Source organism: Paracoccidioides lutzii, assembly GCF_000150705.2.
Source record: "Paracoccidioides lutzii Pb01 unplaced genomic scaffold supercont2.42, whole genome shotgun sequence".
NCBI lineage: Eukaryota > Fungi > Ascomycota > Eurotiomycetes > Onygenales > Ajellomycetaceae > Paracoccidioides > Paracoccidioides lutzii.
In genome coordinates this window covers 56804-74653 of record NW_015440988.1, presented here as the reverse complement: position 1 = coordinate 74653, position 17850 = coordinate 56804, and the positions used below count along the sequence as shown (strand labels likewise).

At 45.1% G+C, this 17850-nt stretch overlaps 4 protein-coding genes across 4 annotated transcripts; 2 read left to right on the top strand and 2 right to left on the bottom strand.

Moving 5' to 3' along the window:
* Window positions 1-653: 653 nt before the first annotated feature.
* PAAG_08671 (hypothetical protein) lies at window positions 654-2263 on the top strand (the record flags this gene model as incomplete). Its single annotated transcript, XM_015846584.1, has 3 exons — window positions 654-729; window positions 790-944; window positions 1043-2263. The coding sequence occupies 3 exons, from the start codon at window positions 654-656 to the stop codon at window positions 2261-2263; spliced, it is 1452 nt and encodes a 483-aa protein (XP_015701381.1).
* Window positions 2264-4480: 2217 nt separating this feature from the next.
* PAAG_08670 (4-coumarate-CoA ligase) lies at window positions 4481-6355 on the bottom strand (the record flags this gene model as incomplete). Its single annotated transcript, XM_015846583.1, has 4 exons — window positions 4481-4715; window positions 4788-4891; window positions 4966-5239; window positions 5298-6355. The coding sequence occupies 4 exons, from the start codon at window positions 6353-6355 to the stop codon at window positions 4481-4483; spliced, it is 1671 nt and encodes a 556-aa protein (XP_015701380.1).
* Window positions 6356-7065: 710 nt separating this feature from the next.
* PAAG_08669 (hypothetical protein) lies at window positions 7066-12796 on the bottom strand (the record flags this gene model as incomplete). Its single annotated transcript, XM_015846582.1, has 4 exons — window positions 7066-8481; window positions 8535-11660; window positions 11716-12667; window positions 12729-12796. 4 exons carry the CDS (start codon window positions 12794-12796, stop codon window positions 7066-7068), a joined length of 5562 nt encoding a protein of 1853 aa, XP_015701379.1.
* Window positions 12797-14097: 1301 nt separating this feature from the next.
* PAAG_08668 (anthranilate synthase component 2) lies at window positions 14098-16413 on the top strand (the record flags this gene model as incomplete). Its single annotated transcript, XM_002789365.2, has 1 exon — window positions 14098-16413. One exon carries the CDS (start codon window positions 14098-14100, stop codon window positions 16411-16413), a length of 2316 nt encoding a protein of 771 aa, XP_002789411.1.
* Window positions 16414-17850: the final 1437 nt, after the last annotated feature.

The following is a 17850-nucleotide window of genomic DNA, read 5'->3' as shown; positions in this document are numbered from 1 at the left end:
TGGGGGGAGGCCAGACTGGAACTGAAGAGAGGAGCCGCTCTCCAATTCAATCAGTCAACAAACCTGAGAGAGAATTTTATGTAAAAGTATTTATAAAAGTTGATAAATTTCTAGAGATATCCGAATTTTATAAACTGTAATTGACTCTAATTATTTAAGAATAAATCTGACTTTCTTTCATCTTAATACTCTATTAACGTAATAAATCTCAGAAAAAATCAATTCTATTCGTAGACAATTGAAGTGAGTATAGCGAGCGCATCTGGCCCTCTGTTCATTGGCTGCATTCAGCCCTGACGTCATCGTAGTGAAATGTAGTGTTAGCTGTAGTGAATGTACGAGGTGGTGGGCGGCAGGTCACCGGCTTCCTTTGGCACATCTTATTATGGTCTCTGCATGACTGCCCGATAGTAGGGATGCCATGCCACATGTAAAAGAAATTCTGTGTCAAGCTTTTGGTAAGGTCATTCTGCTTTCCCCGAACCAACGACTTGGATGAAGAAGAAGGGGGCTATTTTCAGAGCTATGGTTGCCCAAGTTTCCGACACATGTTACGAGGAGCGCAATATCTCTACCCCCTCCCATCACTGTTGCCCCCGTTTAATCACCAGCACCGCACCTCCCTTTGACAATAGCATAAACCACTCGTCGAGATGACGGCGCCTTCGAAGAGCAAGCCAAATATACCGCAGCAATCACAGGGGTCTGCAGTGCTAAGAATTCAAGGCCGTAAGCCATTCTCGTTTCGTGACCGGCTGAGCCCACTTTTGACTGACCATTTGTTGATAGGAAAGCAGCCTCAAGGTGTGCGAAAGGCACGACCACGAGGAGGAGTTCCCCGCCGGAGTGCACGCCTAAAAGAGATATATCATTGTCGGAGGAAAACTGTATTGGACAGCAGAACCGCCGTCCAAGGCCACCTTTGCGCAAATCCCAAGAAACAGGTATGTTCTATTTGTCCAGCTCTACTGCGAAACTAACTTCAAAGACCAAGTTTCTACAAAAGCCGTCTGACCCTCTTCAATCTGACTCTCGAAAATAGAAGCAATCACAGGAAGCTGAGGACTCGCCCTGCCTTCCAGCCGAATTTTTTCAAAAGCGACCGCAAATATCTCTTGCATGCCCCACTGATGCGAGGTTGCCCCTGGAGGAGGATACTCCCGCTCAGGAGGCTACAGAATACAGAGATAAGATTAACTTGATCGACTGCTGGAGGAAGAAAGGTGCCTGGCCGAGAGAATACTTTGAACAGAATTGTGACATGAGTCAACTACTTGCAAGAAAGAAGTCAACAGCTTCACTTTGTCACAAACGATTGAAATCTTCTCTCACCAGCTCTGCTACCCCTAGTGACCAGAAACCAAGAGAGGAAAAGAGCGCTCAATACAAGGACCCACGCTATGAAATCCTGCTAGAAACTAAAGGCAGCTATATGAGTGAATCAAAGCAGGGTATCACAGAACTCAGCAAAAGTTGTTGCCAAACCTTACTCAATTCGGCACAAAAGATTCCTGAAGACTCATTGTTCCGTGATGATCTGTTCAAAGCAACCTGTGAGAAGGTGCGACGGCGAAATGAGGCCATTGTTATCCAAGATATCACTCGATTGATTGTCCCCTCTGCGGAAAATCTAGCTATATATGGTGCGACGCATCTCAATCATCTGGTCGAAAGTGTCAATGAAGGCTGGGATAATTCAATCCCTGTTACCAAAACTCGACCGCAGCCCGATTATTCCGTGGGATTTAAAAGAGACGCATTCACAGATGACCAGCTGCTGAGGCTTCGGGATTTTGTTGGTGAGCTGACTGACTCATCATACTTTATGGCGACGTACTACCTATACTTCCCATTCTTAACATGTGAAGTTAAGTGTGGTGCAGCATCACTTGACATCGCAGATCGGCAGAATGCCCACAGTGCCACTATTGCAATGAGAGCTATCGTTGAGCTATTCAAGCTTGTGAAGCGTGAAAAGGAGGTTGACCGAGAGATACTCGCCTTCTCAATCTCGCATGATCACACAGCAGTGAGGATCTATGGTCACTATGCTGTTCTTGAAGGAGAGAAGACAAGTTTTTACCGCCACCCAATCCACAAGTTCGATTTCACTGCTCTGGATGGCAAAGAGAAATGGACGGCATACAAGTTCACAAGGAATGTTTATGATATATGGATGCCAACTCATTTTAAAAGAATATGCTTAGCGATTGACCAGATCCCCCCTGATTTGGATTTTGAGATTTCGCAGTCTGAACTTTAATACTCTCAACAATCCAACACCTGAGTCAGTGCTCACAATCAATGATGATGACAGCCAACCAAGTCAGCTGGGCTATATTGACTTCACAGATGTTACACCAACCACTTCTTACACTGAACAAACTCAAGTATTCCAAAAACCAAGAAAGTAGCAGTAGAACTTGGTAAGCCCCTGGTCACTCTCCTCTCATTAGACAGGTTCGCACAACATTGAGCGATGGACTTACTGATGCTGGGACGTGCGGCCGAGGCACATCGGTCAATATCGCAAATATCAACATTTGTATAATTGCCTTCATCGCGAATCCTCCTGATCGTTTGGCCGTTTGGGGGCTTTGATTAGTAGACATCTCAGGGGGGGGAAAATAAACTAGTATGCAGGCATTTGTCCTTGAACCCTGACTAGGAAAACAGATAAGGCAGAAATTGTTCTTTTGATACAGATTAAATGAGCAAAGTGGTCCCATTGCACGATATGCTTTGTTTTCACCAGCTCCACTGCAAAGTTTACGCTAGACAGCTTCATGGTCTTTGGGTTATTTCAGGCACCAGTTAATAGTTTTAACAAACTTTTTGATTTCGATTTTTCTTTTTTTGACTTCGTGTCCTCTTCGTAAAAGGGGAAGGAATGATAATCATCTTCATCATCATCATCATCATCACCAAGCCCACCGTAAATCTGCTGCAACAATTACACTGGAAAAGCCAGAAGGTGAAGAAATAGGTCCAAAAAAGCTGGAAGTGTCCTATTCTAAATCACACCGTGCGGAAGATGGATTCTGTGCTAGGACATCTGCGGACGCGTTGAACCGCCTGAATTCAAGCGCCGAATGTGTCAGTACAGAATAGCTGGCCCCCCAGGTGCCACAGCAATGCGGCCTTCCATTCTTTTATCATCTCGAGCCAGTCTGCGACGCACACTCTTGAGCTGCTCAAGTCCCCTTCATGCACAACGTGCCTGGCTCCAGCCTTCATGCTTCACGCTGCCACCCTTTCCTAACAACTACCTGTACACAACCATGTCCTGAACACTAAGGTAAGTTCAACTTAAACAGCTCAGGCCAGTTCAACTCATGGCATATCACCACGTCTCCAACTGTCTTCGCGAGACCTGGGAATATCGAACACCATTATAGGCCTGATTCCCCTGCGTTACTATAGCTAAGATAGGTCGTAGAAGATTGACAAACATGTACTATCTGAAATACCTGTTGGCCTGAAGCACATACTCCAGAAGGTATGATGCCTGCTGCAAATTTATAAGAAGATTGCCATAGACTAGTTATCTTCTCATGCTATTCGTGCTCAGGCCTTTGGGTGCGGGCGGACTTGGTGATAAGTCGCTGGAGCCTTTGGACTGTGTATTTATGGGATGAGATCGTCTAGTTTCCTCGGACTCGCTTGCTATCTCAAGCCAGAAGACGACGTCGAAATGCTTTCACGAGAAGCGGTGCAGTGGTGTGGGTGTTTCTGTCTCCCTGGCAGGAATCTCGATGAAATCTTCGCGAAGATACTTCAAAACCTGGTCCAGCCAGCCTCTTTGTAACTATATCGCATGATGTTGTTGGATCTGTGAACCAACAAGAAACGATAAATTGGGCTGTCCGTGATATTTGCCTGCGTGGTTTCATATAAAGGCCAGTCTCATGCCCTTGACTGGTGTTTTTTGAGTGAAGAACCCGCTGACATGGCTTTTGAGATTATTACTCTGGTCCCAGCCCCACGGGTTATATAACTAGTATTCTCAGCAAGTTAAATGCTGTTACTATTGCTTCGATAGACCTCGAAATTATTTAAGCCTTGTGAGAGCAATGTTCAAACTAGACACCTAGAATAAACAGGGATGCATTAAACAATTAGGAAAAACAGTATGATAAGAAAGCAGGATCCAAAATTCCAGACAGGATGTTCACCTTTGATAACCACTGGTTTTCTTGCAACTCTGCTTAGCTCGCTAATATCAGTGAATTTCACCCAGCTTCTATAGCCACTGATCGTTCGCTTAAGCCCATGCTAATCTATGGCTTAGCTTATGCTAAATTACGCACAAAAATCAATATTCCAACACGAGTGTGAATAGCAATTTCCGAATTTTTCTAAAGAAATTAAGCAAAAATAATCAATAGCTATTAATTAGTTTGTTGGCGTTTTTGGTGGATAGTTTTGTTTGACAGGGAGCCATAAATGGAACCAGGGTACGTTGTTCCGCGAACACTGTTCATAATTTTGAGCTGGCGTTCTCCTGTTTCATTTCCTGTCGTGCTTGGTCCCGAAGGAGTCTCCTTAGGATCTTCCCGGAGGGGTTTTTGGGTATATCATCAACGAACACAACTCCGCCCGTGATCCGCTTGAAGGGCGCAACTTTTCGCCTTACATAGTCGGCGACAGCCTCTGCAGTGACAGTCTGCCCTGGTTTGAGGACTACATAGGCACGAGGGCATTCTTCGTTGTTTCTTTGTCAAAGCAGCCTAGTTAGTGTCTGAATCAAAGCGTATTGGGGCCGAAAGCACCGAGTTAGGACTTACTTGATCACTCCGATGACTGCGGCATCCGCTATTGTAGGATGCTCCAGAAGGAGACCTTCTAGTTCCGCTGGGGCAACTTGGTTGCCTTTTACTTTGATAAGTTCCTAAAACAATAGTTAGAGAGCACGTTTCAGCTTAAACGTAGAGACAGCCCTTTACGTGCCTTTTTTCGATCAACAATATAGAACTTGCCCGAGTCATCCACGTATCCTATGTCTCCTGTTTTCAGCCAACGATCTTCTGTTAGTGTTTCCTTTGTTGCTTCTGGTTTGTTCCAATAGCCCTTCATTATATTCGGGCCCCTGACCCATATTTCCCCTCGTTGGTTCCGTCCAAGCTCAGTAATCCCATCATCTGCTATGATCTTTGCTTCGCAATTGGGATTTAATTCCCCGACGGATGAGCTAGTGCCAAGATGGTTGGGATCCCATCCAAGTAGCGACAACGTAGTCCTGACTAGGTTGTTAGATTCCGAGACGCTAAAACATTATGAGTGGACAAGGGTCATACTCTGTCATTCCCCATCCTTGTCTGACATAAAGCTTCCCGGGTGGAAACAAAGCTTCAACCTCCTCCGAGATTTCTCTCCCCAACGAAGCGGCTCCACACCCGACAAATTCCACGCTGCTTAGATCATATTTCTTGACTGCTGGATGCTTCGCGAATGTAACAGCAATTGGCGGCACAAATGTCAAATCTGTAATGCGGAACTTCTGCACTGCATCCAACATCTGAATGAAGTCAAATCTTTTCATGATGTAAACGGGAATTCCGCGCGTCAAGGATGAAGCTATGAAAATATTCTGCGCCATGGCATGATACATGGGGAGGAAACATAGCCAGCGAGAAGATTTATTCCTCCTTTCCCAGTCGTTCCGCAAGTAAGCGGCGTGGTTGAATTGAAGTAGGTTGGCAACATAGTTCTTATGGGTTATCTGCACTCCCTTTGGAACCCCAGAAGTCCCGGAACTATAATTAAGGGCGAGTGTCCGATCTGTTTCCTGGGGAGTTGATAGAGTGTCCCAAGCAAATCTACTTCCCTCTTCCGGAGAGGCAAAAATCTCTCCCCAATACCGACAACCCTTGAACCCCTCACCCTGCCCATCAAACACAGCACCATTGAACACGAATATATTGTCTTTACCCATACCAATCAACTCCGCGGCGGCAATTCCGACGTCCAAACTCCCATCCGCACACAGAAAATATTTTGCTCCGGAGTCTTTCAGTTGGAACCCTAATTCTCGTGGGGTGTATGTTGGGTTCGCGCCAGTGAAGATTCCGCCTGCCATAACGATGCCCATGAAAGCCACGGGGAAGAACAAGTCATTGCCAGAGAATAGAAGCACACGATCTCCAGTCTGCAGACCCAATTTTCTGAGACCTGCGGCAAAGCGCTGGCACCATAGACGGTATTCATGTGTGGTGAAGAAGTGAGTGTCCGGTCGTTCGGCATCCGAGAAACATCGTCTCGTCTGGGACAGGGGATGCGTGGGAGACTTGAATACAACAGTAGGTAGCGATGCCTCTGGAATTGGAATGGTCCATCGAGACTTTAACGTCGGCATGATGTTAGCGAGCTGAAAGGAGCGATAATGCAATGGTGTCTTGACGAAGTGGAAATTACGGCAGAAGATGTCTTTGAATAAGGAGCACAGCAAGTCTGAACGCTAGGGAGCAGTAATTTTTTGAGAGAGATGTTATGACACTCAATTTAAACCTCGACAGGAAGCAGAATGATATGCACCAGGTGCACTTTCGCGTAGCAACTAACAATTAACTAGGCCGGACTAGTATCGAAACAATGCATCTAGAGTTTCTTGTCCCGAGGTAGTTAAAACCTAACCTCTAAAGACCGGCACCAGAATTTGTTGCAACGTAGATGCCACTGAGCTTAGCCGAAGTTCCGTGCCGAGATTCAGTGGACACTTTCTAGAAGGTCGTCATGATCCAACGCTTAGCTGAAACCCAAATCAAACCTGATTTAACTAAGAGACGCCGGGAATACCTTTCAAAAAAGCCGATATCAGGAAACTCTAACGGAAGTTGTTGCACATGCAAAGCTAGGCGCATGCAAAGCTAGGGTAGGGTATCTGATAGAAAGGTAGAATAAAAAAAAAGTAAAAACAAAATCTATTTATTTCAACATTGGTGTTATTAAAGTCGACTGGTTAAAAGGTGTATCTTTGGTCGTAAAATTGTACGCATTTGTACCTCTCACAAACGGTTTCCACCCTTTATAAGATGCTGAAAAATACTTATTGAAAGCATAATCCCTCTAAACACCTTCTCCATCAGTTAGACACATCACTGTTGTCTGGAGCTCTTTGACAATTTTTTCTTCTAGCTGAGACTGACAGCCGTCAGTGCGATCGACAGGCTCTCGCCGAGACATTGCAAGCTCCTTTTCATTTGTGGCAACTATACGGGAACGAAGAATGGATCGTTTTTCAAGAAGCGATTCGATATCGTCTTTCACTTGCACCCTGTCCCACTTCAGTTCCTGAATATTTTGGGAATCCACGCCGGCTCCTGCCCCCGCATCCCGGAATTTCCTAATAATTAGGGATATAAGGGCTAACGAGCACGCCTCCGTAGCCATACCAAGAGAAAGTCGCTTCACATGCTGACTCGATGGTAACTGGCTATTAGCAAGCGGTGACTGACTAGACGGGAAAACTCCTGATGTTGTGGTGGGTTGGCTGAAGGAAAATGATCTGGAGGCTCGACGTAACTGCCCTTCGAACTGGTTGAGAAAGGCTGCTATCTCTGGAGCGGCTCTACCAACGCTGTAGAGTAGGTTGAGGCAAAGGGGAAGAAATCCTAAATTCCAGATTGCGAATAATCTGGGTATCGGGTCCAATGGACCACATCCTTGCGGCTGACGTAGAACATCCGTGAGACGGAAGGTCGACAGTTTCACCAAAATCCCATCTGCTGCCATCTGTTCTGCCATCAGCGGAATGCAGGAAAGTTCCAGCAGAAACAAGATGCTGAGCTCGCCGTAGACCGGGTCTCCCTCAACTGTTAGCTGATAAGACCAAGAAAATAAAGTTGCTGCATATCGTGGGGTGTCGTTATCAGCAAGATGGAAAGAAGCCTGTTCGTAAATACGATCCGCGTCTTTAACTCTTAGAGCGGTTTGTAAAATTGCTGTTAACACAGCAAAATCTTTCGGAGAGCACCTTTGCGGTTCATCGTGCAAATATGTTGTAAATGATTTAAAACCCTGGGCAACTACAACATTTATAATCTCTAGGACAAGAACCAAATCTGACGAAATCTCGGGCTTTTTGCTGATTGCTTCGGGTGCCGATCGAGAGGGACCCGCAACATGGAATTGAAGAGCGAGAAAGAGAATGTTCAACATTAACCCGTAATATTCGGTGTCTTTGTTAAGTAGAGCACTCTCGTATGATGGATTTCGGAAGCGCGTGGCATCCCACGCGATTCTCAACAACTCAAAGACTTCAGCACCTCTGGAGCCAACGTCGTTAAGCCGTTGAAGAAGTGCCAAGGCAAACTCAGCACGGATTTGCTGAACTCTGAAGAAAATGTTTTCATCTGGTACTGTCTGTGAGTTTGAAACGAGGCAGTGGCGAACAACCCGTGCCATCGATTTCTGAATTTCACGATCCGGCATAAAATCTGCACAGTGTTCTATAGCAAGAAATTTCCAACTTTGGAGAAGACTCTATGACTGATTAGAATATTGGTCTCTAAGATAGGGGAATTGAGGTGTCTTACCATTTGAGCTTCAACTAGGGATAGGTTTAGATTCGCCCGTTTGACCTCCTCAACAAATCCTTGATGGCGGGTCCCATTCCAAGCAAAATCGTACCCGAAAAACGTAGTGCCCAAGTCGACGTCATAAAAATAGTTCTCGCCAAGCTCTGGACGTACGAGCATAGTGCGCTTCATATTACCAGCTGTAGTGACAGGGTACTTCATTTCGAAATTCTTTCTGAGGTTTGAGTGCAGAGAAGCATTGTATCCGTCCACCCTGACTCCATTGTCGGAATACCAGGAGATCAAGGGTATCATCGTTTTGATGAAAGATATATCTAGTGATGCTTTCGCAGTATGCAGGTGGACTGCACAAATATCCGCAACTAGCGCGGCAATTTTTGTATTGAGGCACTGATCCAGGGTAGAGCACTTGCGCAAATCTAAGCCAGCCACGAAATGCACGATTTTTGGGAAGAATTGTGAATGGTTTTTAATCTGTGGTGTGGCCCATACCCAATGCTCCTGCGCCTTTGCAACAAAATCTAATGCGACTATCGCTACCCGTGCCGGAATTGAGTCGATTTTCGTTAATAAATCTAGAGAGATTCCCAAAAAAGGTTGTCCAGTAATAGTTGCAGATTTGTCTTTCTCGCTCTTTTTTAATGAATCTCTGGCAGACGAGCCTGTAAGAAAGAAAATGGCAAGCCATTGCTGGCGTTTGCTAATTATAGTGGAAAGAAGGTCCCATATTGAAACGTAGAGCAAAGGGTCCCTGAAAGGGCGATCGAATTTCGAGAGACAGTCGAGAAAGTGGCAGGCTGATTTGGCCCCTAAGTGTCCAAGGAGTGAAGGCGGTTCAATATCAGGGTCTAGAGCTGCATATGTTATTAGGAGTTCGATGAGAGAAATGACAGGAAGTTGGTAGGCAAACGACAGAGCATATAGCCTAATCAATACGGGGGATGCTTTGAATAATTGAGTTTCCAGCATCGACATAGGAGATCCGACAAGTTTTCCAACTTGAATCAATCGTTCTGATAGTTTTAGAGCTGACTGGATGTGCCTTGTATGGAGCAGAAGGTTTGGAAGGTTGCTCGTCGAATTAGGGCTTTGAAGACTGGTAAGAACAGTACGGAGGAGCGGATTAAACGATAGTTCTTCGACTGTTGTTGGTCGAAGAACTTTCAAGATATATTTTGCCGAACTTGAGAACACACCCACTAACTTGGAGTCGAGGTCTAAAGTGTCATCGACCGCATATATGGAATAGAGGATTTTTTCAATAGCGAGGGAAATAGAGGTGTTCATTTTAAGTTTTTGGGAGATATTACTGTATCTCCAGGTTGCGTTGCTATTGTAAGCTTCAACCATTACCCGTACCAATGCCAATAAGAAGTTGCGCATGATATAAGGCGGGATACCGGCGCTGAACTCAGCCACATGGCTAGACTTGGCAGAAACACGCCCTGCTGTGCGACGAACAGCGGAATGTGTGATTACATCATCAACGAGAAGGTCAAACGTTTGAATAGCAGTGTGAAGAAGACTAAAGTCCCCAGAGCTTGCCTCAATTGAAGAGACAATATTAACAAGGGTCCCACCTTTCCCGTCTGAGCCAATAAAGCTGCTTCGAGAGAGGAATGGCCATACTCGGCCAGGAATAACCGATATAAGAGCGTTAATAAACTGTAGACAGGATATAATCGGTTGAAGGCTGCGGTTGGAAGAGCCTTTTCTGCTGATGACGTTTTGCAAATTTTGCTCGAAGATGTCAAAAACCACAGAAATGATATCTCCTTGGCGGTCGAGCCCGTCACTGGCCATTTCAAGAATTCTTTTAGCTCCTGACTCAGAATTATTCCGTTTTGAAATGGTCTGCGTAGATGTGACCAAGTCTGCAAATAGGCCAATTATTTCCGCGAGCTCCTCGTCTTCTGGTTCGTGTCCCGATCTCCGACTGTTAGTTGCTTGCTCTAGCCATATGCCGAGAAAGCCAAGACAGTTGTATTGATGATACCACATAATCACCGCCGGTTTTGACTCATTGACGACCTGGCCTATAGTTTCCTGTGGAACAACACAAGTCTCAGCAAAAACCAACGCATTAGAATTCGATTCATATTCAGCCATGTTTTTGGACATGGCAGTTTCCTGCATCGGTAGGGGCTGGATTAGGCCAACGAAATTGGCATTTTCATCTTCCCGGATTGGTTGGTACCCCTGGAAGCCAGGAAAGACGACCTGTGTATACGTTTCCATGTTCTCTAGTTCCTGCACAACAAAAAGCAGGCCATCATCGTTAACAATATTAGAACCTGAAAGCACGCGGCATATTTTCATGAAATTAATGGCCTCATAGGGAAAACGAGATTTCGCGACTCGGAAAATTCGATCAACGAGGATTGGGTCCTGTATAAACATTGCCCTAGGATCGCAACCGTCACCTGAGTCTGAACTGGAAACCTGATTGCAATCATCCGTTGAACCGGAGATAATACACAGGACGGACGATAACACTTCAGGAATATAGTCCAGTTGTTCGACGCTCGCGCGAATCAGATCCAAGAGTTCCACTCTTACCCAACGACTTACCAACCCTCCATCCCCAGGACCAGAGAGTGGTCTGATATTGTCGATAAGGGCAACAATGAAGTCAAAAAGATGACATTTATCAACCGAACTTGTCACTAAAAACTTCACAAAATCTTCGTCAAAGGCTGGATTGCGTGCCTTTTCAAAAATATCCTCGAAGGTAGATTGTTCTACAAGTCGTGATGGAGATGACGATGGAGCATTGCTATTGAAGGAGTCCACGGCATGCTGGGCTTGCTGAAGTTCACGTTCCTCTTTGGTAGAAAGGGCAATTTCTCTCACCGAAAACATAACGACCGCGAAAGCGAAAATCATCGGGGCAGCGCTCACACAGGAGACATTGGCAGCTTTCAGGCATATTTCGTTAATTTCGCCGATACTATCGCGAGACATAAAAAAAGGTGTATTGCAACTCTGAAGATCGGGAACTGCGGACAAGGGATCCACATTTTCAAAATATGAGGTTGACGCCCGTATTTTGACAAAGGATAGCGTCACCATTGCAATGAGCGCCTGGAGAGGAGCGATAATTACTTCTTGCTCCCCAGTAGTCTGTAAAACAGCTTGTTAGATACGAAGCGAACGAGATAACAGGCGTGAAACTTACCGGACAGAGCATATCAAGGAATTCATATTCAGCCATTAAACGGAGCCAAGAGAGGAGCAGTTCTGCAGATGGGATGGTCTTCGATAATTGAAGTTGCAAAACCAGGAACTGAAGAACTTGACTAAGCTCTTCGAGCACGTTCGTTTGCCAAATCAACTCGATTTCCACATTGGGTTCATCCGGAAGAAGCCATCCACTTCCTGCTTCTAAGTTACCGATTCGGGTTCGGACCGCTTCAATGCATTGTTTTACAGAAATGGCGTCAAGCCCCTTCCCAGATTGGAGTCCAAATATTGATTTTGCCAACTCCTCCAGCATAGATTGCACCCGTCCGTCTTGAGACTGTTTGACAACTGGGTCATGGTAGCTAGGTACTCTTCCACGTAAAGCCACGCATAAGAGGCGTTGGGAAACTTTGAGGATATGCTGCTTTTCAGACAAATAAAGCTGGAATAACTTGAACTGCCTTAGTGCCTCAGCTGAAAAACCAACGGGTTCAAGGATGTGGTCTCCCTTATATTTCAAAATCTCGGCAGCCTGCGCTCCTCTTGTAGAATGAGACAAGTTACCAGTCCCAATGGCCTCTTGAAGGCTTGCAATTTCCTCCTCGGAAAATTGGCTCAAGAGCTGGTCACTGGGTCGATTCTGACGTTCGTAAATGACTATTCTAAGCGCAGTTAACTCGTCGATCTGCGTTCGCTTGCTTAGCCACCCTGCATCGCGTTTTATTTCATCTACATCCCAAGGGCTGCGGGAAGTTGTCGATATATGAATGGCCGCTGTCTTGGACTGGAACTCGGATTTAGATTGTTCGGTCGGAGAAGAGAACGGACAGAAAGGATTGGATAGAATGTGTATGCTTTCCGGACAAGACAAAAATTTGTATAGACTGTCGGACCTGTCTATATCTCTTGTCGCATTTGCCAGTTGTAGAAAAGCCGATTTCCAAGATCTAACAGGAATTGGAGTCAGTATTTTCTCCAGTCATTAGTTGGGATATAAGGCAGACATACATGAGCTGGACGTCCCCAGAGAAGCATTCGTCCAGGGACGGAAAATACGCCTCCGACAGTGGGGCCATATGTTCCTCAACTATATCATGGCGCGTCCCTGGGAGCGTTGTGGAGAGATATTGCCCTTGTCGCGCGTGAGAAGAAGTCAAATATCTCAACAACCGAAGCTTTTACCTATTCAAGGGAAGTTTTGCGCTTGGACATCAACAAAAAAGCCAAGCTCTTGCATGGGGTTTAGTGCCCTACAATTCTGTCGGAGCCGGATAAACTATGTCGGAGGACAAAGTTCAGTAATTCCGATTGGTACCCAATTAGAGAGCAGTTTACCCAAACAGATACAGTAAACCTTCGTTAAAACGATTTAATCTTGGAAGCTAATTCAATTCGTTATATAGAGGAATTGGCTATATAGAGATTTAGCTTTAAAATTACTCCTGAATAATCCTCCTGCTGATTTGCAAGCTTCCGTTGCTTCTAACCTCACTCTTAGTAATTAAGCTGTTGAATTAGACTCTGACTACCTGATCCTGCTGCTCCTCATAGAAATGAAGCCTTTTTTACCAAATCCAAAAGCCTTCGAAGCCGTAATCCATGGAAGGGTTTCTACATTCATATCCTCATCCTCATCACTCCCGTCATCAGAGTCTAATTGTGCAATAATACACCGTTGGTAGCATTTCTGCTTCAAAGAACAGTGGACTGTCTGATCAAGATGATCGTATCGTGAAGAAAGGATCTCAAGAGACGGAGGATAGGGTGATCTTTTGATTGTATAGCTTCTCAAACTGATGTCTTAAGGCCTTGTTGCTGAGGGTTGGATTTTGCAATTTATGAGAGTGTAGAGCTATCTTTTGATTGGCTGATATGGCGGTTCTGCGTGGCATTTTGACTCGATATAATGAATTTCACTGTATAGAGATTTAATAATTTTTTGTGCATTATATGGAGGTTCGGTTATAGCGAGAGTTTACCGGTTTGTTGAAAGATCCGTGGAATTTATAGGTTGGTTAGCTGGTGGTAGTCAAGGCGTGCGTTGAGTGATTAGTTAAGTTAATATTAACTAACTAATTAACACGTTTGGATGAAATCTTGGATAACTCGCTTATCACACAGAGTGGGGCCAAGCCGTTTATTGGTTCCTTTGCCCCGGGGGTTGATTATGTGATATCACGTGACAGAGGGTATAGTTAGGCAGTTCCTTTCATTATTACAGATTAACCATCCCAAACATTAACTACAGACTGCAGATGACACGAAGGGGCTGGGATTGGTATTCTCTTGCCAATTTCTATAAAGAAAGCGCCCTTGACCGACAGTGTCCTCACCTCTCAATTCATTCATCGTTTAATTTTCAACCCCCTTGTCCACAATGACCGCCAATGCCAGCACCTTGATCGACCACTCGCCGAGCAACCCGATAAAAGCTCAAGCCCGCGAGAATGCTTCCAATTTGATATTGATTGATAACTACGATTCTTTCACGTGGAACATATATCAGTATCTCGTTCTGGAGGGGGCGAGTGTGACAGTATTCAGAAATGATGAGATTACGCTGAAAGACCTTATTGCAAAGAATCCGACCCAACTCGTGATCAGCCCTGGACCTGGCCACCCTGATTCAGACTCTGGAATTAGCAAAGAAGCAATCCGACATTTTGCTGGGAAAATACCTATATTTGGCATTTGTATGGGTCTTCAATGCATGATATCTGGGTTTGGTGGGAAAGTCGATGTTACCGGGGAGATTTTGCACGGAAAGACTTCCGCATTACAGCACGACTCGAAGGGCGTTTATGCCACACTCCCACCATCCCTACAGGTTACAAGATACCATTCGTTGGCAGGGGTAGAGCCGACTGTCCCTGACTCTTTCGAAATCACTTCATGGACTGAATTTGAAAACGGAGGCGGTCGGAAAATTATTATGGGGGTCAGACATAAAGAGTATACTGTCGAGGGGGTTCAGTTTCACCCGGAGAGCATTTTAACCGAGCATGGACGGACTATGTTCAGGAGCTTTTTGAACTTCCGTGGCGGCACATGGAAAGAAAGCAGCAGTCTTGCCTCTCGGCCGGGCGACTGTGCTTTGACTCCCAATGTGGATGTAAACCCGACGAAGAAGGAATCAATTTTGCAGAAAATTTATGCACATCGCGAAATTGCCGTTAACCAACAAATGAAAATTCCCTCTCAACGACCAGAAGACCTGCAAGCTGCCTACGACCTTGGAATATCTCCTCCCCAAATTTCATTTCCTGATAGGCTCAGGCAGACTCCATTTTCATTGTCACTAATGGCTGAAATAAAGAGGGCTTCTCCGTCCAAGGGTCTCATTTCGTTCTCCACATGTGCCCCTGCTCAAGCGAGAAAGTATGCCATGGCTGGAGCAAGTGTTATATCTGTCCTTACCGAACCGGAATGGTTTAGAGGAAGTATCGAGGATCTCCGGGCTGTCCGCCAAAGCCTTGAAGGTATCCCGAATAGACCCGCTGTTTTGCGAAAAGATTTCATTTTCAATGAATACCAAATCTTAGAAGCTCGGCTAGCTGGTGCGGATACAGTTTTGCTTATTGTCAAAATGCTCAACACTAACGTTCTGCAACGGCTTTACAAATACTCTCAAAAGCTTGGCATGGAGCCACTCGTCGAAGTGAATACTGCTGAAGAAATGAAGATCGCAGTTAGTCTGGGTGCCCAGGTGATTGGTGTAAACAATCGCGATTTGACTAGTTTTGAGGTTGACCTGGGTACCACGAGCCGGCTAATGGATCTGGTACCTGATTCAACGATCGTCTGTGCACTCAGTGGCATATCAAGGCCAGGCGATGTTAAGACCTATAGTTCTGAGGGCATTAAGGCTATCCTTGTTGGTGAAGCGTTAATGCAAGCTGAAAACACAAACCATTTTGTGTCTCAACTCTTAGGAGGTGGTGTAGCTCCGGCCGTGCCACACACTAAATCCCTATTAGTCAAAATATGTGGGACTCGGACACCAGAGGCCGCACGCACAGCGATCGAATCAGGAGCTGATCTAATCGGTATCATTTTGGTAAAAGGACGCTCGAGAACTGTCTCAGACGATGTTGCACTGGAGATATCCAAAGTGGTCAAATCAACTCCTCGCCAAGCATTCTCTGCAGGTGAAGCGCAGGAACTTATAGATGATCCTCCTGTCAGATACTTTGATTATTCGTCACAGTTGCTTCGTCACCCTGATCGCGCCTTGCTGGTGGGCGTGTTTATGAATCAGCCGCTGTCGTATATTATTTCTCAACAACAAAAGCTTGGCCTTGATGTGGTCCAACTCCATGGGTCCGAGCCGATTGAGTGGGCTAGCCTAATACCTGTCCCCGTCATTAAGAAGTTCTCTCCGGCAGAACCTGGACTTTCTCGACCTGGCTACCATTGTCTTCCCCTATTGGATTCTGGCATAGGAGGGTCGGGTGAGAAGCTAGATATGTCAGCTGTACAAGACACCCTTGGAAAAAGTGACAACGTTCGAGTCATGCTTGCAGGTGGTTTTGATCACTCCAATATTGCCGAAACACTCCAACAGCTCGGTCGATATGTCGAGAATGCCGTTGGAGTTGACGTTAGTAGCGGGGTTGAAACCAACGGATCACAGGATATGGAAAAGATAAAAGCTTTTGTGAAAGCTGCTAAAAGTTTTGGGACTCAATATTGATCCTTCTCGAATATTAATTTATTTTCATTTTTAAACTGAACCTCAATGCCTAAACACACACACACACACACACACAAAAAGGAAAAGAAAATAAAAATAAAATAAAAATAAAATAAGAATGAAAGAAAGAAAGAAAGAAAAGAAAAGAAAAACAGAATAGAAACTCAAAAAGAAAGAAAAACAGAATAGAAACTCAAATTCGGGTTTCTCAGATTTGTGATTTCCTTGGTCTTTCACAAAGTAACGTTGAGATTTTCAGCTTTAAATAACTGATTGTGGGTCATCCGCTCAATTGCCCATGATGCGGTCCTCTCTTCATATAAGCAAGGTGACCACCACTGCTGCACAACTTATGTGTATGGTTTTGAGGAGCTCCACACCGCTCTCGTTTTCGCAGCTTTGGATCATTTCCACCCCATTTTATCTCTTTGACATTTTGAACTAGGTATATTTTAAGAACTTACCTAGGTAGAGTGGATTGCTGGGGCACATAGCTGTCTTGAGTTCGTTTTGCTAGAATTTCGCGTCTTCTTTGGTTGTGTTTCTTATTAATTTGTCTGGATATATCCTTAATATCGACCTTCCTTCTTCTTACCGTCTTTGCCCCGAGTTTCAATGTGTGACTGCATTTTCAGGAGATTTCTCTCCTAGAATAACTTCTTCTTGAGTACCTATGGCATTATCCGCCACCTGTTCCCACAGTAGCAACCAATACCTGCCAATATCTACCATCACCCTATAGCCTATCTCCAGTGATTTTCCTGGTTTAGCTTAACACGACCGTTTCCTGAACTGGCTCTAAACTGTTTTGTAACTTAAATTATGGGGAAGACGTTTGGAGGAATTCACGAGAGCCTAGCTGGCTATAGATCGTAATGGGTTGAAGTGAACGGGGGCCCATTTTCGAAGGAATCTCGAGAAGGGTGTTACAATCAAGCCGTCGATGATAGCAGAAACAAATGTAGTTGTGGAGCAGGGAATGAAGTTAGTAAGTTGAGAGCCATGGTTTGAAAGTAAAGGATTTATTTATTGCGATACTGCCATCATATATTCACGGACAACGAAGGGTTTCGGTACTTTGTGAGCCCTGATACGCCATAAGGGAAACGGCAAGAGTGGCAAACGGGGAGAGGTCGGCCTCGAACCGTTGCCAGCAGAAAAAGGCCCTGTTACCCCCCAACGACGCCGGCAACTCATTCACATCATCATGCACAACTGGCAATCCATGCGGGACCTCATCCGACAATCACGCTCCAACAACGGCAACCCCATCCGAATTCATCACACTGTATTTTGTCTTCAGGTGAGAATTGGTTTGTGTATGAGTTACAGTCAGTCATGCCTGGCATGGGATCGGCGAATATAACTAATTTTTCATTACCATTGGTAAAACGGAAGAAGCACAATTTGATGAGCCAGAGGATTAGGAGATAGAGA